Source organism: Quercus lobata, chromosome 2 (assembly GCF_001633185.2).
Source record: "Quercus lobata isolate SW786 chromosome 2, ValleyOak3.0 Primary Assembly, whole genome shotgun sequence".
In the NCBI taxonomy this organism is placed as follows: Eukaryota; Viridiplantae; Streptophyta; class Magnoliopsida; order Fagales; family Fagaceae; genus Quercus; species Quercus lobata.
The window spans coordinates 9,237,771-9,259,895 of NC_044905.1; the positions used below are offsets into that span (position 1 = coordinate 9,237,771).

Sequence of the window (22,125 nt, forward strand, 5' to 3'; positions counted from 1 at the left end):
ATTGGCAAAGTTTGAACCACTCTCTACTTTAACTGTATATAATTTAGCCTTTCAAAACACAATCTAGCATTACTTATAATTAGAGTCTGCAAGCCCGCACTTGGAAAACTACTCAGGGTAACAACCAATGCTAAGGCTGCATGTAATTGAAAATTATGACTACTATCAAAAGAGTACTGGCAAAAATATGTTGACTGCAAGGAGAAAATATTCTCACATCATGTTCTAGAATGATTGGACATTTATAACTACAGATCCAATAAATCAACTCAAAAACAGGTACCTTAAACACAAGGAAAACAAAGCATCAACATACTTGCTGCTTATGGTATCAGTATCACTAGAAACAGAAAATAGAGATTCCAAAAATCTGCAGGAGGACTAGAGCCATAATTCTACCCTAAGATGTGTCTGGTATTATTGGGAAAGAAATTAATCTCTTTTCCAGGTATTTTCTCATAACAACAGATGTTCCTTGATGTTGAATTTCAATATCTGAACTGAAGAAAAACTTACTAAAATCTCAATTTTGCGAAGGTTTTGGTGCCTTATCTGGTAGGATATTATCTGGGAGAATAAGTTCAGGGGGAGTTTCACGAACAACACCCAGCATAGAGTCATAGTCCTCATCCCGACGAGCAAACTTCTTGCGGAGAAGCTTCTCAAGCTCGATCTCATCAAAAGGCTTTGCATTCTCAGCTGCATGGACCTGTGCAAGGTTTGTATAATTGGTGGCTGACTGGGAAATGAAGGCTATCTCTTCATCAGTGAGCTTTCTCAGGAACTTTGCTGGATTGCCTCCCCATACCTGTGATTTGTATTTTATATATATCAAATAAGCATTCACTAATCATCTGTCAAAGCTAAGCATCGGTTCCTAATCTAACATTTGAGAGCTGTTCACACATCAGAATGGACTAAATTGGCCTTACAGTGTTATATATCAAATCCAACATCCCAACTAGGGAATCCTTAAGGAAGAATTTTGGGACTGAAGGCACAAGACAGAAGTCTCTCTCTCATCTCTCTGTGAGAGTGAGAGACCGAGAGAGAGAGAGAGAGAGCAACAAAAGAAATTAAAGGATTAAGAACCCTTACATAACAGAAGTTCATAAAACTCTAAGAAACCTCGAGAATCCCCTGTATTTTTACATTCTCACACCATTGCTGTGATTTTGAATATTAAAACTATAATATTATTTGGGTTATTATTCCATAGTCATTTGCTAGTAAAAAGACCATACCTGCTCATCATTCAAAAATTTACTGATTAGTTGCTGTTACATTCTGAACAGTCTAAGCATGGACTCACCATCCTATTTATTCTTTTACAATTGATCAAGAATGGGACCATTTTTGACACTTCAGCATTAAATTTTTAAATACTTCTCAGTTACTTCATGTATGCTTGCATAGGACAGAAAAACTCCCTTTCAAATAAATTGATAGACTCACAGGATAGAGTATCTGCAAACATACCTCGCCAGCAGGGATCCTTGTATTCTGTCTCACAAGGGCTCCAGCAGCAACCATAGCATTTTTCTCTACAAAGACACCATCAAGGAGTGTTGCTCCCATGCCAACAAAGGCCTCATCCTCAACGGTACAGCCATGTAAAACAGCACTATGACCTGCCCAGTTCAAATTTCCAAGTTAACCCAGAAAAGAATGCAAACAAAATCCAGTTAAATAATTTTCAAATCATGCATATCATGGCCCGCATACCACTCACCTACAGTAACATTGTCTCCAATAATAGTAGGGAGGACCTTCCCACTTAGGTTAGACTTTGCCACATGCACAAGGGAGTTATCTTGTATGTTAGTTCCAGATCCAACACTGATGCTGTTCACATCACCTATGCAACAAAATATTTTCACAGGATCAATTTAGAAATAACTGCAGTCACATCCAGCTAAAAGAATGAGCCTTCAAGAAGAAACTTGCATCTTCCAATCCATTGGGTTTGGGGAAGTGGAGGAAGGCTGCTGATTTGGACAGCCCTCAACGTTGATAAGGAGAGATAACTTTACAATAAGACTAAAAACATCCAGATAATTCCATCTAATACTGAACAGGTAGATAATCTGATTATGAACTTGTCCACAACTTATTCTAATGGATGTACTCACCATACAAAACATTAGGACAACATATAGTACATATTTGAAAGCTAACCAAGCCCAACCAGATAGGCAATGAGGTTGTAATATTTCTCGAAAATAAAATATTGTTTGCAGAACAATTAAGTAGCAAAAAGAAGTTACACTTTGTCATACTAGGTGGCAATATGCATAGTGCTATAAACAATCTGAGTCAAGCCGAACCAAGTATTAAAGGTTCAGGATTGGTTTATTTAATTTTATTTCGAACATGAGCCAAGCTCAAACTTATTACTAAGCTAAAAAATTTTACCCCTTAACAAATCCAAGCTAATAATTAATAACTAAATTATAAGTAATATAATATTATCTGAGTTAATTTGATAAAATGATTTTTAAGAACTAATAAAATTACATTCATCAACCTTGTATTTTGAAAAATTATATGTAATTTTTACTAGGAAAATGACTAATTATATTATCAATAACTTACACAAAATAATTCAATACCTTATAAACTTATTTTATCAATAAATTACAAAGTAATTTATTATATGACCTCTCCTAGACTCCACAAAAGTACGAGCCTTGTGCAATGGGTACAACTTTTTTTTAATTATTATTATAAACCTATTTAAAAACTAACACAATCTAATCTTACATACATACTTATACTCCAATCGAGCCTCATACCCACAACCTTGTTGATGAACATGTTATCATATTTTAGTTTGGCTCATTTAACAGTTGAGTCTAAAGTTGGGCTGACTCGTAAAATATAAATAAACAAGACCAAGCCCAATCTATTCATATACAATAGCTCTAATTATATGCACATAATATTTCCACTATCATTTGAATAATAATGAGGTGCCTCATACTTGCGTGATGCTTTATATTAATCAAACATGTCATCCTTCCATTCAAACAATTAAATTGAAGCCCCCCGCCCAAAATAAGAAAAAGAAAAAAAGGGAGAGAGATTCAAGAAAAGTGTGTCATCAAACTTAAATGTATTATCTCAGTAATAAAATAAAAAAAAAATTAAAAAAAAAAACAGCATAAAAATGTATCTTTTTTATTATTATAAAAGATTAAAAGAATGAAAGGTCAAAGTCATAGTTTAAGATTTTGCAGACATAACAAAATTCATGCATAAAGGGTCTTACCTCTCAAGACACATCCATACCAAATAGACGATCCTCTTCCCACTTGAACATCCCCAATGACAGAGGCACTTGGGGCCACAAATGCATCCTTATCAACCACAGGTGCTTTATCAAATATGTTCATCAGAGTTCGATGCCTAGACACTACCGAAAATTTATAGTCAATAATTTGTTGTATGGTAGAAAGCAAGCAAAACCAGTACAGCAAATATGTAGCTCACATCAAAGCTGTGACATAAAACATGTAAAATTAAAATATCAATGGAGAGCAAACTGGTACAACGCATGTGCACAAATCTCTGCAATGCAAATGAAAACAGCAATCACCCTATGCAACTTTAAAGCACACAAGAACACAAGTGATCACCTGTGTTATAATAACATGCTTCAACTAATTTAAATTTTTTTTGATTATTGGTAAGTTACAAACACACCCAATGGGGTTTGAACCCACGACCTCACCCTCCTCCAGGTTGATTAGATTGGAACTGAGGACTTAAGCCACCACACCCCTTCACTACTTAAATCAAAGCCTAATTGACAATTCTATTTCAAGGAATTTTTTTTTTTAATAAATAAACACGCTTAGCTGCAGAATTTTGATGGAATCAGATTTCAAGGACATTGAGATCTCTAAGTTCCTTCAATAATTTAAAAAAAAAAAAAAAAATCCATAAGTATTCTCAACACGGCTCCTCTTAATTTGAACACACGTAGCATCATCTTTTTCTCTATTATTAATTGTAAGTTACACATGCACCCAATGGTTGTGAACCCAAGACCTCATCCTCCACCTAGAACTTATAGGGGGACAAAGTGCCAGTTCAGCCAGAGGTCACTGTCACGCCTAAGCTAGGAAGCATGGATACGGACACAGGTATGACATGAGCAATTTCTAAAAAATTATAGTAAGACACGGCGGGTATGACACTGGCATGACACCGGTACGGCACCCCAAATGAAGTGTATGTGCTTCCTAGCGCCTAAGCATCGATCAATCTAAGATCATTCGTTCCAACTTCCAAGGCATGCACATGCCAAGAAATTCAAATAATGATAGCTCTTTGAAATTCATCTCTACATATTATTTGAATGAAAATTCGAAAGTTCCATAACTTGTTATGAAAATGTAAACCCCCAATTACAAATATCACATCAATCCGTATTTATATGCGTGAAATAAATGCACATTCGTACACACAGTGAATCCAAAGCGTTAATTTGGTTATTAAAAAAAAAAAAAATCACTCCCTTAAGATTTGAACCACACAATATAGCTCACACACCTAATTGAAAGATCATAAATTTCAAATATTACCATGTAACACAATTTATACAGCAGCCAAATCCAATCAAAAGCTAAAACTCAAACCCACAGTGATCTAAGCTGGGAAATAGTCAATTTATGAGAGAGAAATGCGATCTAATTAAAGAGAGAGAAAATAATGAAAATGAAAGAAATGAGAGGAGATCTTGGAAGCGGTTAGGGCATATATAAAAAAAAAAAAAAAAATTACGTTGCTCTTGGAAGTAGTAGTTGCCTTGGAGGCGAGAGCCGAGACGATCAATGGCTTGGCCGGTCTCGCGAATCCAGAATCCGACGGTGTATATGGCTTTGCCCAGGGTCCCCATGTCTCGGCCTTTTCAGTGACTGAGAGGTTGAACTCACTGGGTTTTGGGGCCTTTATAAGGTTAAGGTTTCAGCTGTGTGTGTGTGTGTGTGTGTGTGTGTGTGTGTGTGTGATTGGGGAGAGAGGAAATGATACTGTAGCACACAGCACAGTCGTAGGGTAGAATATCCGGAGGACTTGGGAGGCAGGGCAATTTTGGTTTTTTCATTTTTTAAATGGTCCCCCAGGTAATTCGGAACAAGAAAAACGTTGTCGTTCCAGTATTTTAGATATCTTTTTACGAGCAACACAGTTTAAATTTATCCCCCAATCACAATTTTTTAGTCAAAAACTTTTAACAAAAATTAGCCACAACTTTGCCACAATTATTTTACGTGACTGAGTGTGAGTGATGGATAAAAATTAATAAGTTTATGTGAAAGTTATTGACAATTAGTTATAATTTACCACGTAAGATAGTTATAAAAAATAGTGTGGCTAAGTTTATAATCCTAGAATAACTTAATTTTTAATTGCTACATTTGATTCTTAAGTTTTGGATTAAAATGAAATTATTAGGAACTTATTCAAATTAATAAATTTTACATTTTTTGGATAAATTATTTATCCCTTTGTGATTTAAGGGTATTATAATTTAGTTCGATAAACTTTTTATTTGCTAGTACATTTCTACCTGCTTAAGCTTGTATTAAAGTGAAAATTTAAACCCAATTGTTCAATGTTAGCGAACAACTCGATAGTACACACACCATGTGGCTAGGAGCCATAGTGCAAAGGTACGTTGTCAAGCTTAGGTTTACTCACTCACATAAACGATCACTTTTTTTTTTTTTTTTTTTTGAGAAACCATAAACGATCACTTCTAGCTGTTGGATATCAAGTAGATATGAGATGTAGTATTCTTTGGCATTCATGAAACGTTGGTACTTTTAGAGTGAGAAGATGAATACACCAATTTATTTTCCTCCAGCTCAATAGAGATTTTGTTTATATTTTGGAAATGAGTATGTGTACGATTTCTTTCATGATCATGTAGTCTAGAGTATTCAGATATGGGATTTCTTAAATGCTTGGGGATAGCAAGTGTGTGTATATATATATATACATGAGTTGGGTTAAAGTTACATCTAAGTGTAACTTTAAGTAATGTTATACCACCCAATATTTTTTAATTAGATGCGAATTTTGACAAATTTACCGTTAGATTATATTATTTTTGTATATTCTCCATTCTTACATAATTTCAAGGTGATCAAATGTCAATAGCTATGTCATTAATCAATTGTTTAAATTCAAGTTTTTGTAGTTTTAAATAATGCATAAAAGATGAGTTTATGAATCGAATAGTAAATTACATCTGATTGACATGAAAATTGGCATGCATGTTAAGAATATATAGAATATGTAATTCAACGATTGAATTTTCAAAATATGAATTTAATAATAAGTTAATGAGTGGTGTAATATTACTTAAAGTTACACCAGGTGTAACTTGAATCCAATCATCTCTCTTTCTCTCTCTTGATATATATATATATATATATAAATTTGAAATAGAGTTTAAACTTATAACGTCTGCTCTTGAATTGTTCTTTATCATTAGATTAAGACACTAATTGGTTTTGATGTAAGTGCTGATCGAACCTCAAATCTCTCATTCAATAACAATAGACTTTACCAGTTAAGTTAACTAAAACCTACAAGATAACACAAGTTGATTGCTAACTTGCGTTAGGTGTTGTGAGCGATTGTATTTACTATTTAGATTTGTACATTGAAAACATATATATACATGCATATAAATATATATATATATATATTTTTTTTGAAAGGATATATTCATGCATATTAAGACCTGCATTTTTTTTTTTGGAAATAAAGGAGAGGTCCACTATAGCATATAAGTAACCATGCTACATATGCTTGTAGCGACCATCTAATAGGGAGGACTGCTCACTGTGGGCAAGTGGGAAGATTTTTTTTTTTTTTTTTTTTTTTTTTTTTTTTTGAGAATTAGTGGGAAGATTTTTTGTTGGTTAAAAAAACAGAAAAGAAAAACTGTGGCAATTGGACAACCACCAATCTGTGAATTGGGAATTGCTTTTATGCTTATATGTGCCAAATTAAAAAAAAAAAAAAAAGCGAAGAACTTGTAGACACTACATGATAATGTTTGAAATTTCTTTGCAGTCCATAATATTTTGAAGGTCCTTCTCTAATGAAGGCCATTGTACATTATTCCGCAAATAAAATTTTTTGTTTTTTAAAAAGGGTCTTATTTTTTTATTTTTTTTATTTTTTAAAAAGGGTCTTATTAATACACAAAGTTCTCACATTTTATAGGATCTGAAAAAGATGACTGATAGATAACCTTACCCTTAAATATCAAACATTTTTATTTTAATTATTTACATTATAAAAATATATGTGACGTCTTATACATACATAATACAACACTTTGACATACAACCATGTCGTTCAATTTCCACTTAGTAAAAAGAAAAGATACTTAATTACCAAACTAACCACCAATCTATGAAAACAGTCTTAATTAACCACTAATCTAATATCTATATAAACAAAGCCATTTTTGTAGTCTTATAGAGATTTAGGTAATTCTCTTAGTACTCGTGGAGAAATGGGTAATTGTATTTTCACACTTTTTCATGTACACTCCGTATATACAACATCCATAATTTCACATGTGACATCTACTAATTTTTATTTTTTATTGATGTACATATTTAAAACGTGAAATATGTGATGTGTATGGACAATATACAATAAGAAATTTGTGTGAATTATACCCTTTACATAATCATCAATGACAATATGCATCATTTGGGATGCGAGTCACATGCACTGGGCAACCACTTCTTAATTTTGAAAAGAGCGCCCACTTCTCAGTGCTTGAGTCAGAATCAGTCACCTTCCACCTGAAAATGTTCAAATTCACCACCTGACAGTTGTAACTATCATAGTTTTGTTTCTAGAGCAACCATACAATTAAGAGTGATATTAGGGATTATAAATTTTATTGTATAAAATCTCGTAAATAGATGTATTACTAAATTACTAATCATAAAAAATAATTTTATTTAAGTTTATAATATTGTGAAACCAACACTAATTATCAGTATATAAACTTTTTATTATAAAATTGTCATATCAGTTGTAAACCACTTACGATAAAATTATAATAATTTTAGCTTTCAATCAAGGGGTACAAACTGGTTTGATAATAAAAGGAAAATCACCTGTATGTGGTGATTAAACGGTGGAGGAAGACTAGCATCATCGCTTTGGCCATGTTCATCCCCAGACAAGTCCTCCCTCCCATTCCAAAAGCTAAGAACCTGTATGGTTTTGACTCGTCCTGTTGAATAGCAAAAGAGAAAAAAACACTTCATAAAATTGTGTCTTCTTTATAACATTGCATTTTGAAAAATTCTTAATCCTCTTTTTACTCTAATGGAAAAGATTGAGAAAAAGATTGATTTTGCCACACAGAAACTTACATCAAACCTTTGTGGACTAAATTTATTGGGGTCATTGTACACCATAGGATCAAGGTGTATTGATCTAGCATCAATGTTTATGTTCCACCCTCTCTTGATCTTAAATCCTACGATGATCAATACATTGCATGAAATAAACAGTTGCAGCAAAGTGTATTGCACCAAATTTGTACTAAGAGTTGTATAATAAACATAAGAAGATAAAAATATTTAACATTAATAATAGTGTTCTGCAGGAAATATACGATCTATTAGGTTTTAAAAAACAAACCTTCAATCTCACAATCTTGGAGTGCTTGTCTTGGGAACCATGGTACTACGGAAGCCATTCTTAAGGATTCTTTTACTACCTGTCAATGATTTTTGTTGATTAATTACTTTCATTTCAACTTTAGTGGTGGATCATGAAAACAATTGTTTAACTAAACATCATAAACTGAAACTGAAATAATTACCTTAGAAGCATAGGGCATCTCACTAAGATCCTCTAATGTAAGACACGACTTTGGTGAAGCTTTCTTTGCTAAATGCTGTTGTTCATTCTGTACCAACCAACAAGTTAGCAATCAGCAGAGTCAAAAAGGGAAAAAAAAAATCATAGATGGATATGAACAGCCCTCTGTGTTACTAGTACAAGTGTATTCACCCACAATTTTTTTTTGGTAAGTTACATTACATGGGGTTTAATTGAACTCAAAAACTCACCCTTCACCTACAATTGTTTTCACTTACTCTGAGTTTTTCAAGGACATCTTGGTTTTCATCCAGGAATTTGATCATCCATGTGATTGCACTTGCTGTTGTATCCTGACCTGCACATTTTCTTCCAAATGTGACTGCACTTGTTGTTGCATTCAGGAAAATTATGTTCATGGCAAAATTTTCAAGAATTTTTACCATGAACTTATAAGGCAGTGACATTTCTAAAGAAATTGAAAGAATGCTAATGGCATTTAGGATTGAGAAATAAAATGGGAAATTCTTATCCACATTTTGAAGTACAATATATGTATAGCAACTTTTTCTAACCTGCAATTATCATGGTTAAGATGTTATCTATAATCTCTGCATCTGTTAGCCTAGGAGATTCATCACTAGATGCTTTATCATTCTCGCTCAACATATGTTGTAGAAAATCTTCGTGAAAAGTTTGTATGCCTCTTCTTCTTTCACTAATTTCCTTCTCCAGAATGCTAATTATTCTTTTTCTGGCCTGAATTGTCAATAAAGCAAAACAATTTCATAAAACAAGTTGTTGAAATCATAGTAATTGAATTGGACATCCTAGGACAGTCGAACTGGTGAATCATGAACCAGTGCTTGGACTTCTTTAAGCCTTTTAGTAGATCATTTTAGCATGTAATCTTTCTAAATCTAGTCAAACTTACTGGATTCTTGTTAACTTGTTCAATCTGACTGTTTTTGTAGAATCAAGTTTTTTTTTTTTTTTTTTTTTTTTTTTTTTTTTTTCATGTAATTTAAACTATTTATGTACCTAATTTTTAAGATGATTATTTTATAAATAGTTTGTAATTGTAGTCTTCTGAAAAGAAAAAATATATATTAAGATAGAAACAAAAAAAATAGAATGTCTTACATGATGTGTTTGCTGCTATTTCTATGACTGTATCTCTTAATTCTTAATCTATATATGAAATTGTGAAAGAGAAAAAACTACAAATTTTCTAAATTATTTTCATTTCATTTTTAATCAAAATTTCTCTGAATGAATTCTTTTAGTTTCTATTTCTATTGGCTTTCTTTATATATATACACCTGAATTTTCTATTAATTGTATCTTTTGATTTATTTTTGTAATAAGCTAACCTTAATATTCTTTATGGGTTATAATGAATGCATTTGTTTGAACATTCACTACATACATTTCTATAGTGTTAAGGATTTGATGATTAACACTTTTGTAGATCAAAAAATAAAAAATGCTCTATTTGTGTTTATCTAGCACAATGGGCTCAATAATTAATATTGTCATTGTACGCTTATATCTTTCATTGAAAATATTTTATATAATTATTTTTCATTTTCAAAATTCATATGTAAAATTTTTATCAACCTTTTTTAATATTGTATTCTTAATTTTTAATTTAATTTACAGTTCAACTAGTAATTGGGATGAACCAACAACTCAGTGACCTGAAATTTATAACGTATTTAGCTTCGTTTTGACAATGGTTGAAATTATTTAATTTTCCTTTCTTTTTTGGAGAAAAAAAGAAAAGAAAAAGAAAAGTCTATTGTGGACTTGTGGCCCACCATCAAATCTCTATTCGGGTTGAAATTTTTTACTATAATAAAATACACAATTTTGGCCACGATTTACAACTCACCATGTGCGTAAATTATAGCAAAAGTTGTATAATTTATTGTGACCATTTTTCGTTGATAAAATGGTCAACAAGGCAATATTTGTCAAATAACTAGGAGACCCATTTTTTCTGATTGATGGGCTTTGGAGGAACTTTTACCTGAAGGCCTTTATAGAATCTTGTCCAAGGTAACCTCAAAGGAAATGCAAGCATTGCTTCACAAACTTGAGCGACCTCATTCTGCAACATCTCTAGTTCATGCCCGCTCTCTAAACTCATCAGCATTTTGCACATTGCTTTGCAAGTTATCTGGACCAAATATAATTCCAAAATCAGTATGCATTAAACATTGAATCACTAGGTAAAAATCTAACAAATTCTGGCTTCCATTGCCAATATGGAAATCTACTTTGAAAATATGGAAATCGTGGTTCACCTACTTGAGCAACGAGGTTTTTGGGGTTGGTGGAGAGTGTCCAATTATGTAAAATTAAATTCATCATATTGGAATGGAATAGAATGGGAAAAAAAATTTTAAGAAATATTTCATCAATTCCATTTAAAAATAGTTTATCTTGTTTTTTACTAAAGACTATTTAATGACAGTATTGTAGTTAAAAAGTAAAAGTTAAATAAAATAAGTAAAAGATTTATGTGAGACTCGCAAATATTAGAAAGAATAAACAAAAATTAAATAAAATAAATAGGTAATTCAAATGAAACTTACAAATAAGATAAAAAAATAAGCAATAAATTGACTTATAATCCAATCCCAAATAGGCACTTATTATATAACCAGTAAACTATAAACTTCCAAACACACTAGAGATTCATTCCATTTTATACTTTCATGATTCATCCATTACATTTCATTTTTTTTTCAATGAACTCCAAAAGTGTAAGCAAAGATCTTTTTTTTTTTTTTTTTTTTAATTTTAATTTTTATCAGAAGTGTAAACAATAAACGCGGTTTGAGTCATTTGACATGAGTTATTAATGGGATATCCGGAAGCTCGGCCTATCAGACTCAGCTCAAGCTTGTCTATAAGTTTATTATTGGGCCTGGGCTGAGTAGCTGATAGGACCCCATTGATGTTTACATTATATGTTATATCTTCTATTTCGACAAGCTATAATTAAAGAGCCAGTGGCTTGTGGACCTAAGGCCTTACTCAAGGGAAAGGGTCCTCTAAGGACTCCAGTTTCCTTTTGGTGCACTATGGGCTCTAGTTGGAAGTCCAATAAGTGGGCCAGAGACATAAGGAAACATGGGCCGACAACAAAATACAATTATCTTGTCGAGCTGGCATAATTAAACAAAGGATAGAGATACAACATAATAGCAACAAATTTCACAATTATATAACGTGACGAGTTGTTAATTATAGTCTATAGATAATAAATAAGTGTTAATAAAATATAATTATTTCATCCAACTCACAAAATTCAACAACAAGTTGTTAATAATAGATAATAAAACAGTGTCGGTGATGAGCTCATTTGGGAATCAATAATAACATCACCTCAACAATTGTGATTTGTTTTGTTTTTTGTTTTCTTGAGAAAGAACATTTGTGAAATTTTGTTGTAAAAAGTTAAAATTACTGTATGTAGTATTGCATTTCTAAAAATTCACATGAGGACCCATATAATGTGAGAGAGAATCATTTGTATGTGGGGGTGTTAAACATGGATCAATTAATTTATCCTTTTTTTCCTGAATAATTATTTTCTCCACTTAATCAACCTCCAAGTGCAAATTTTTTTTTTTGGGGTGTCAAATACCTTAAGTGCTTCATCGAGTATGACCACAGTGCTTCCATGTTCCCAGCCACTAAGAGTTTCCACCATGAGTTCATCTACCATTTTGATAAACATTGATATAGAAGTGGTGGAGAACAAATTGGCAAGATGGCCACGGATCATCTTGTGTTGTTGGTGAGATGCACATAGAAGGCTTTGATCTCCCACTAGTTCCGCAATTGACCTTATGTATTTCTTTGTGAATTTTCCCAATTCATTGTTTAGGATTGCCTTTGCTGACTCTGTGCTCGAAACAAAAACATGTGTCTCCCCAAAGAGCTTGGTTCTAAAGCAGTTCCCATACCTGTGTGTTTGAGAAGGAAAAATCTTGACCATGTCTCAAGAAATACACAATACTTTTCTAAAAGTTATTTCACAACTTTGTAAGTGTCAATAGGCTCTTATAAGTGCGCATTTGGTTCCACTTTAAGGAGTCAAAACACGCTTCTTTAAGTTGGAATTTTAAAATGGGAGTATGGTAACATAATGGAAAAGTGCTTTGGAAGAAAGTTACGTTTTGAAATACAAAGGTTTGCGAGTTTATGTGTGGACAGCCAGCTCTAACTATTGCAAAAGCCACAACATTTTATTAAATATTATCATTGGAATGGTAGGATACAAAGTCTCCTCTTTCCGGTAGTAGAAGTGCATGTGACTTCTAGGATTTTTAATTTCGTACTCTAAGTTTTAGTGTCTGTTTGACTAGAGTTTATAAGTTTAACATTTATCTTTTATGTATAGTTTTTTAACACTTCATTTTTTCTCACATTTTCAAAATATAAATATATTTTAGCACACTTTTAGCAAAAAAATCTAAATAAGTTGTTCCTAAACAAACATTAAGACTTCTAAGAGAGAGTGGTGCTATGTCACTTTTAGATAGCCCCCCCTTTTTTTTTTCTTTTTTATTTATTTATTTATTTTATTTTATTTTATAATTTGATAAATGGGAGAGGGAGAATTTAAATCCTAAATGTATTTGTCGGAAAAAAGTTACAATACTTTTAGCTTATATGACCTATCAAATTAGGCATCAATGGAAAGTGACTGACAGTCACACTTATATGGGACTAAAGTACATAACAACTAGAAGAAAGAGTTAATTAAGTTAGTAGGAGAGGGTCGAATATCATGTTTCAGGTGTATGCACCCACCCTCTCACAATACATGGGACCCATATACTTTTGCGGTTAGTAGTGCTAGAGAGAGAGAGACAGAAAATAGAAAGAGGTTGATCTTACCGGAGACGACGAACTCTTACAAAGTCATAGAAGCCTTTGCCACTATTGATGGAAGCCATGAACTGTAAGGTTTCTCCAATCAAAGGCAATCCACCAGTCCCTGGAGGAATACTAGCTGTTGAATCCTGATGACCATGGCACAAAAATATCTTCACTAGTTGACATATCAAATATATCAAGGCACCTAAAGAAAGCAAAGTGAAACAACAAAATAAACAAGTGCAAGGCTGTTCATGAGGCAATAGGGGTAAGGGAAGCATTTTGGTTCTGCTATGTTGAGTGAATTATCAAACACCATCATATATATGGTATTCCCATTAAATTATTTCGTTAAATAAGCACATATTATAGACAGGGAATTCACATCAGTAACGTAATATAGACACGTGTACGGCAGAGAAGATGATATATGTTTCAAATCAAGTTTTGGCCGACAGGCTATTAAGTGATTTCTGAAATATGAGGTTTCCACTTTGAAGCTGGTGGGGTGTAAATGAACGGACATAATAAGAGAGCTTAGGCCTTAAATGAAATAGTACTTTAGAGATTAATTCGAAAAAGAGGCCTATAGTTATATTTATGTACCAAGAAACTGAGATTTTTCAGCCAACAAGTTGGCCCGCTGGGCTCATTCTCAAAAAAAAAAGTTGGCCCGCTGGGCTCATTCTCAAAAAAAAAAGTTGGCCCGCTGGGCTATTTTTTGTAACCAAGATGGTCCAATTTCCAATCTCTGCGTTGCCATCTTGGGCTTTCTCTTCTGCCCTAAATATTACCATCTAACATGTGATGGTACTTAGACACTTCATTTTAAAATTTGGCAATGTCACCTTTTTATATATTTTGGAGGATCGACATATCTACAAATATGTCTATTTTATAAATTTAAGATTCGTAAGTTTCAATTAGTTAGTAGTAGAATTTTTTGATTTAGAATTCGATCCTCCACTTATATCAAAAAACCAATTGTTGTAATAAAAAAACAATTATCAAAAGCCCATAGGATCCCAAATTCCCAATCTCCATTTGCTCAAGCTTCTAAACAAAGCAATAAATAATCTGCTTTATAGCCACTTTTGTCCATATGAGTGCTTATCTTAATCAATTTATCAATTTATGTTGGCTTCAAACTTCAAAGGCACAAAGAGTATCTCAGCCAAAAAAAAAAAAAAAAAAAAAAAGGCACAAAGAGTTTGTACGACATATTCTTTCTTTCTTTCTTTTTTTCCCATCAAAAAAGAGTTTGTACGACACAATCAAAAAAGAAAAGAAAAAGAAAAGCCATTTCAATATTTTGTTTCACTATTCATTTAACCATATCTGACAAGAAAGTTAAATCTTTTAGGAAGTCCAGAATAAAACTGTTACAAACCTTGAAATACATCAGAGAATAAAGGTAGCTTCTTTAGCATCTGCAGAAAGAGTATGACATTATGTAAAATACTATACAATGATCTATTTTGGCCAAGCACAATCCATCCTTTATCTTGAAATAAAGAAATTACATATGATCTGTTCAACGTTGAAATAAAGAATTGTTCAAGGATTTTAGTAAAGATTCGAAATTACTAGCATTCTTGCACATTATGTCACCTTTTTTTTTCAAAAGAATGTACAATGTTGTCTCCTCACGAAAGCTGATAAAGATAGTTTTGATCATGTCTTCCACAATTTCTTCAATGATTCCGCTTGTGCGTAATAAATTGTTCTACACATTACTAATTTTAATTAGTGGGTCCAAATTGGAATTGATCTTTTTTATAATTAGATTTGTATAAATGAAGGAAGATCTGCTGAAGCTAGACGCTACCGAAGTCCTGCACAAACGAAGATTGACATTGCAATAAATGATTGTAAGTTCTTCCTTAAACCAAGCTGTGACCGCGGACTTAACCGTTGAGGCTTCAATAGCTAAGTTAGTGAGACAACATGAGAGAACAATATGTTTAGAGAGTGAAAGAGAGTTGGATGAGTGAAGGGAGCTGTACTTCCTGAGAGAGAGAGAGCCCCTTGTCCAAATAGTATTTCTTTCTTTTATAGAGAAACTAGATTCATCACAGGTGTTTATTTATTTATTTTGGATTTAGTGAATTAATGTTTAGAAATGAGATAAAGATAGTGTTATAATTTTTAGAATTTTTCTCTATGTGAGATTTGATAAAAGTTTGAAAGCTTAAAACTTAGAAACTTTAAAAAAAAATAGTAAAATATTCTTTTAGCTGGTTTGTGTTTAAAATTTTAAAATTATTTAACTAAAAAATAGAGGTATTTTAAAGAGTTTAAGAATTTGTGTGAAGATATTTTAGTATGCAAAAAGATGAAATTCAAATAGAGAATTATGTTAATATAGATGAGTGGTTATAGGTACTCAGAAAAATGGGTGGTTGCAAGTGATTTACTGTTAAACGGGACACCTCTTACACTAATGTTTCAAGGGATCATCAGTATTTGCTAACTTCTTTTTTCCAAATTATCCCTAATTGAAAATGAGAAAAAGAAAATTCCTTGTTGCTGAACACCTTCACACAGTCACTAAAAGTTAATACTCACAAGCTCCAAAGAATAGGTATTAGGTGCTGCTTAAAAGCAAAGGCAAGGATATTCGTGAAGCAAAAGAATTGAAGCAGCACTTTGTTATCTAATCATACACTGCCATTGGGCGCATGATAATGAAATGTCAAAGCAGTGGATGTTAGGAAGAAGGAGATGGGTCACATTTTACTATTCTACTCCACAAAATACAACCCCCCCCCCCCCCCTCCAAAAAAAAAAAGGCACTCACTTGTGTATTGTGATAAAGCAATGGAGCAGATATATGAAATACCATCTCGTGATAGTAGATATATGGTGCTACTTTCGTTCTGCTTTTGATATGGTGCAGTGTACAAATGGTGTTGTCTTTAGGGTTGATAACAAATCGTACAACTATGACTATAAATAAACTGAGTTGTTTTTAAACATCTCGGACTCAGTTTGGAAAAAAAATTATTTATTTGTAAATTAATTAAACTTACACTCAAGTTTATTGACTCAATTATTAAACGAGTCAATCTTAAAGATAATAATGTGTTTATAAATAAGCTCGTTAGTATAAGTTTCAAATTAAGTACATATACATATATTATTATATGTTATATATGTATGTATAAAGATATATTTATATAAACCTGATATTGGATTGTATAAATTTTTTAAATAAATTCATAAGATATCAGATTATTATTTATAATTTATTGTAGTAAAAATTATGTATAATATTTAAAAATACAAGATTGTTGAATTTAAATTTTATAAGTTTATAAACGGAAATCATCTTTCTAATTAACTTAAATCATTAATTTCTAACATTAAAAAAATCATTAATTTCAATCACAATTTAGTTTCTCTAATTAATACCATATATTTGTAAAGAAATAAAAAATTCTAGTTGCAATGTTAGCTTGTTTGATAAGAAAATGAACCTAAGTTAAACATATAATTTTGTTTATTGATAGGCTCAAAGCTCAACTTGTATTCAAAATAAATGTAAATGACTAATCATAAACTTCTGGTGCATCAATTTAATTGACCAAACTCATTCACAGCTCTACATCGAACATCCAAGTTAAGAAAATATATTGATTTTTACTTTTTCCACACTACTCAACCCAAAATTATATTATACTTAAAAAAAAAAAAAATCCATTCCTAGAAGAATAAGGGTTTTTTTTGGTAAGGATTTTCAATAAATAAAATAAACAACAAAGAGGATTGAGCTTTTCTTTGACCTTCAATTTCTAATTGATTTTACAACAAATAGTACATATGCTAATAGTGTACAAATTGTCGCAAATTGAACATTTTAAAATTTATTATATTTAATTTTAACTATAAAATTAATCAATTTCAAATAGAGATAATTTCATTATTCTACGGACTGTTGACATAAAAAAACTTAGTTAATTTAGGACATTAAGTCCAAATCACATATAAGATATAATGTGATTCCATAGGCCTTTACATTTTTCAACCCTTTCTTACAAGGTGAATGACCAAGTTTGTGTACTTGGTTCTAGTTTTTGCCAAGTGCTTGTCCACTAAATCAGCATGCCTCTGAAATAAATCATCCATTATATCTCTTCCAAAATGAGATTCCAGCATTGACTCAATCACAGCCCTTATGGCCTTGGCCACTCGCTGCCCACTTGAAAGTGTCCCATTAATTGTGTTTGGCATGTCTACACCTCCATCCCAATCAATCTCAAACGCTTCCAGCCGATCCATAATGAATGATCCTTCTTTTTGTACCTCTAATTCTAGCTCTTCGGCACATGGACCATAATAGGGTGCATTGAATGTGTCTACCTTTTCCTCTGGGACTAGACCCTGCAATTAATCAAAGAAATAATTAGCCTACAAGAAAAGTTTTATTAATAATACATGCACTACTTCTATATTATGGGACCGTTAGGTCCAATTCTCTTGTCACGTGTTTGCATCTTAATTGGTCTATTGCTCTTGTACATTGGACCCGATTGTTGCTCCTATGTTATTAGTTTACGAGAAATTATTGTGGATTATCAATACAACGTATACCTCTGAGACCATGTTCATCAATGCCTGGGCGAGGAGTTCCCATTGATGGCAACTTTCTATGGAGGTAGGGTCCATAGATTTCCTGCCTGTGAACGACAAGACCATGCACCCTCCCGGTACTATTTCATTTGAACGTGATTTGAGGAACAGTGAAAAATCCTTCTGGAATTGCAGCATGTATGAATCTAAGACGCTTTGTGGGCTGGTCTTAGATATGTATATCCTCCCCTTGTTTATGCCTGTGCTAGCCTTGCTGTCCAGCCCAGAAGGAACCTGTACGTAAAACAATCAATTGCTTGTGAGTCATATTGGAAAGAACTTGACAACATCATTAAACTACAAATCTCTTTAACTTATCAACCTTCCCTTATAATTCAAAAACTATTCAAAATTTTTTTATGTGAAATAATTATTATCACACTTTCCCTTGTAATTCAAAAACTATTCAAAAGTTAATTTTAATCATTATATGTGTTATCATATATGCACGCAACCAAACAAACAATCATAATTTACCAACAGGAATCATCATTTGTCATAACCATTCTAACTTTACTGTAGATGATCCATCTATTATTAGACTTTCATTGAAAAAAAATGTGGTTAAATAATTAAATTTATCATATTTTAATAGTTTTAGCTTTTGTGATAATAGGTAATTTAGGCTACAAGAGATACAACAGTTACAACTATAAGCTTTATCCAATGCATTTGTGCAATGGACAGTCCGTATCATATTGTGTTTAGTTTACAAATGCACTGGATATGAACATCAATCATTATTGAATGAATTATAGCGTGGAAGTACTAATTAAATTTAATAATCATGAACGACATTAACGGTTCAACCCTCCGATCCAACATTGTACAATTCCAGACAAGGATCCAACATCAAAAGCGCCAAACCTTTGTGTGTAAAGGCAAACACCCCCTCCCCCCCAATTTTCAAGTGCAATTAATGGAACAGTTGAATACTCACGTACTACTTTTGAATTTTACATTTGGTTGATGTGAAACCGTTCCTGAAGTCTGGTATTGTGGTCCAGTTTCGTCGTTATGCACTAATGAGATTGTGGCTACTAATTAACATCACCAATTTAATAATTGTCCGGATTCATTTTGAGCTAATATTGGGTATGAGTGTTCTAAAACCACAAATAGTTTTTTTAGATAATTGGCCGGTTCATGTAAAAAAAGAAGATAATCGGCAAGTCTCAAAACATTTACTGGAATAATATAATATAAGAAAATGTTAGACTTACTAGTATCAATTTTAATGTAAAAGTCTTCCAACACCATGAATTAGATTAGTCTCACATTGACAATATAATTTAAAAAAAAAAATACTAACTACATTTTTATTCCATCTTTAAAAGTTAACACATTTGTTATAAGATTTATGTAATAAAATTTATAATATGATTCTATAACAATATGAAAAATAATAAAGTTACCACCAATTTCTTTCTCAAAAAAAACAAAAAAAAAAATGTTACCACCAATTTTATAAGAGGGCATACAAACCACAATAAGTGTGATTAGTTTCACTCCAATAAAATAATAAACAAATATCTTAAACATTTTTATATGATTTATGACACATCAATTTGTAAGATTTTTATATAATATATTACACATCAATTTGTAAAGTTTTGGTTGCAAAAATTCATTTTCTACCCAAAATAAGATAGACAAATTTGTATTATGTATTCCTAGCCTTATTCTATCTACATTATCAAAGACAAAATTAGCTCTAATTAATATTTAATTAATAGCTTTCTTACATTATACTTCCAAAAGACAAGTTGTTAGAACAAATATATACTAAAAAAGTATTGTTAGAACAAGTATAGATGCTAATTTACATTAAACTCAAAAGGACAAGCCTTGAGTTGTTAACATTTTCACGATTAATGCGGGTCCTATTATCCTATATCATAAAGTTTGGATTAAAGTTTTGACAAAGTTTGATTCATACCATATGCACCATGTTTTAAAACTGAAAAAATGACTCATGTTTTTAATTAGTTATATAAAATATAGACAATTTTTATGTAGTCTTGAAGCAGTGTTTCGGTTCTCACATAAGGGTGTGCCTTATACCTCCGAGACTATTTGTGTGTGTGTGTGTTTTTTTTTGGGGGGGTAAAACGCTGCAAACCAGCTTGCAAATCACGCACGGTCATATTTCATGTGTCAACCCTGTTAATTGACCCCTAACGTTGTCCTTTCTTTTGCTTCGTATACTTACATATGAACATGATGACAAGAATAATGGAAACACATATACAAACCTGGGAGAGCCAGTGGAGGCTGGAAGAAGAGTGCACAAAGTGCATGCTTTTTCTCGGAAACAATCTACCATAGAAAGAACCAGGCACACCTGTAATGAAACACTGCCCAAAATCCGTACCCTTCTCTTCCTTCAGTTTGTTGTAAAAAGCTGGTAATGACCCAAATACATCATTGAAATCGTTGCTATAAAGATCATTCAAGCAGATTCTAAGTTCTGGAGTTGGGCAGCCTAGGTTGCTGCATTTGGAATATATGATATCTATTATCTCTGAGATCACAGTTAAGGTGTTGGGTCCCGATGAGCAACCCAAGTCAGCAATGCCCATGCTCTCCGGCAAATTTTTGCACAATAGTTCAATTATGGCTTCCTCGGTTACAGTCTTTGTGATAGATATTATCTTGCTCTACAAAAAAAAAAAATAATAATAATAATAATAATGAATATGAATTAGTCTCCCCCATTATGGTTAGTACACAAAACTTATTGAAAGATTTTCAATTTTATAGTTTTATTTGCTTATGTAAAGCTTTTTATTTTCTAATTGTATTCTAATAGTAATAAGTTTTAAGCTGCATCTAAATAGCTAAAATATGTGAATTGTGAAGTGAAAAACATGGGCATGATATTTCCAACATGCATGCTTTTTTAATTGAATGATAAAGGTTTTGCTATTTGTTTTTCATGTTTTGGAAGATAAAAATTACTTGAAGATCAAATTCATACTGAATATGTAATGATTCAAATAAAGGAAGCCGATTAGCCGAACCTGAACTTTTGAGTTCTTAGCATAGCTAGTTTCGCCTTCTCCCTTGTTCATGTGAAGTACTTGCACGACTTCCATCTCTCTCTTTCAATTCAAAACCAAGTGAATCTCAGACAATAATCCCTGAAACCAAAGACAGGTTAATGGCCAATTTTTTTCGTAGAGGAGCTACACAAAACTTCGTTGTGAGGAATCCAAGATTGCAGCACTCTATATATAGACAAAAATTTCTTGTCGGTGGTATAGTTACGGTATAACTACGTGGAGATCTGGGAACCTGGATTCTTTTGATGTTTGAACAGGAAAAAAAAAAAAAATTCTCTTTATTTGCTTTAATATTAGTTAGAAACACTTTTCTATAAAGAAAAATACAAAATCAATTAGAAATACTTCTCTATTGGAATAGCATTTTATTTTCTAAAAAGTTATCTCATTTTTTAATATTCAGTAACAAATTTAAAATGAGTTCAAAAGTTATCTTTTAACTTTTCTTGTTTAATTAGCCTGAAACTAGATAGAATTGTTTAAAAATTAAATCCATGGCATGCTAAATAAGGTAGTAGAAAATAACTCTATCTCATACTAACTTAAATAAGAAAAATTAGGAGATAACATGGCAAATGGAGATAACTCTATCTCATACTAACTTAAATAAGAAAAATTAGGAGATAACATGGCAAATGGAGATAACTCTATCTCATAC

At 32.0% G+C, this 22,125-nt stretch overlaps 3 protein-coding genes across 3 annotated transcripts; all 3 read right to left on the reverse strand.

Annotated features, from left to right (window-relative positions):
- Nucleotides 1-177: 177 nt before the first annotated feature.
- Nucleotides 178-5,071, reverse strand: LOC115974372 (gamma carbonic anhydrase 1, mitochondrial). The gene is made up of 5 exons (XM_031094700.1): nt 4,789-5,071; nt 3,272-3,415; nt 1,733-1,858; nt 1,480-1,631; nt 178-808 (listed from the first exon to the last, which is right to left on the reverse strand). The coding sequence occupies exons 1-5, from the start codon at nt 4,901-4,903 to the stop codon at nt 524-526; spliced, it is 822 nt and encodes a 273-aa protein (XP_030950560.1). The 5' UTR covers nt 4,904-5,071; the 3' UTR covers nt 178-523.
- A 2,685-nt stretch (nt 5,072-7,756) lies between these two features.
- On the reverse strand, nt 7,757-13,930 carry LOC115962071 (abscisic acid 8'-hydroxylase 4). The gene is made up of 10 exons (XM_031080949.1): nt 13,792-13,930; nt 12,533-12,854; nt 10,907-11,056; nt 9,450-9,633; nt 9,153-9,232; nt 8,876-8,962; nt 8,692-8,770; nt 8,421-8,527; nt 8,160-8,258; nt 7,757-7,838 (listed from the first exon to the last, which is right to left on the reverse strand). Exons 1-10 carry the CDS (start codon nt 13,848-13,850, stop codon nt 7,824-7,826), a joined length of 1,182 nt encoding a protein of 393 aa, XP_030936809.1. The 5' UTR covers nt 13,851-13,930; the 3' UTR covers nt 7,757-7,823.
- A 3,757-nt stretch (nt 13,931-17,687) lies between these two features.
- LOC115977936 (jasmonate O-methyltransferase-like) lies at nt 17,688-21,589 on the reverse strand. Its single transcript, XM_031099970.1, has 4 exons — nt 21,426-21,589; nt 20,658-21,062; nt 18,364-18,636; nt 17,688-18,153 (listed from the first exon to the last, which is right to left on the reverse strand). The coding sequence occupies exons 1-4, from the start codon at nt 21,498-21,500 to the stop codon at nt 17,794-17,796; spliced, it is 1,113 nt and encodes a 370-aa protein (XP_030955830.1). The 5' UTR covers nt 21,501-21,589; the 3' UTR covers nt 17,688-17,793.
- Between the last annotated feature and the right edge of the window lie 536 nt (nt 21,590-22,125).

What these genes read in the sequence shown, in the direction of transcription:
- LOC115974372 (XM_031094700.1), bottom strand. Translation starts at nt 4,903, where the DNA reads ATGGGGACCCTGGGCAAAGCCATATACACCGTCGGATTCTGGATTCGC. An exon ending in GTATGGATGTGTCTTGAGAG is followed by an intron (nt 1,859 to 3,271) that starts GTAAGACCCTTT and finishes TTTGTTGCATAG; the next exon opens with GTGATGTGAACAGCATCAGT. An exon ending in CAAGGATCCCTGCTGGCGAG is followed by an intron (nt 809 to 1,479) that starts GTATGTTTGCAG and finishes TACAAATCACAG; the next exon opens with GTATGGGGAGGCAATCCAGC.
- LOC115962071 (XM_031080949.1), bottom strand. Translation starts at nt 13,850, where the DNA reads ATGGCTTCCATCAATAGTGGCAAAGGCTTCTATGACTTTGTAAGAGTT. An exon ending in TACTCGATGAAGCACTTAAG is followed by an intron (nt 11,057 to 12,532) that starts GTATTTGACACC and finishes TATTTGGTCCAG; the next exon opens with ATAACTTGCAAAGCAATGTG. An exon ending in AGATGCCCTATGCTTCTAAG is followed by an intron (nt 8,771 to 8,875) that starts GTAATTATTTCA and finishes AATCATTGACAG; the next exon opens with GTAGTAAAAGAATCCTTAAG.
- LOC115977936 (XM_031099970.1), bottom strand. Translation starts at nt 21,500, where the DNA reads ATGGAAGTCGTGCAAGTACTTCACATGAACAAGGGAGAAGGCGAAACT. An exon ending in CTAAGAACTCAAAAGTTCAG is followed by an intron (nt 21,063 to 21,425) that starts GTTCGGCTAATC and finishes TTTTTTTTGTAG; the next exon opens with AGCAAGATAATATCTATCAC. An exon ending in TGATGAACATGGTCTCAGAG is followed by an intron (nt 18,154 to 18,363) that starts GTATACGTTGTA and finishes GATTAATTGCAG; the next exon opens with GGTCTAGTCCCAGAGGAAAA.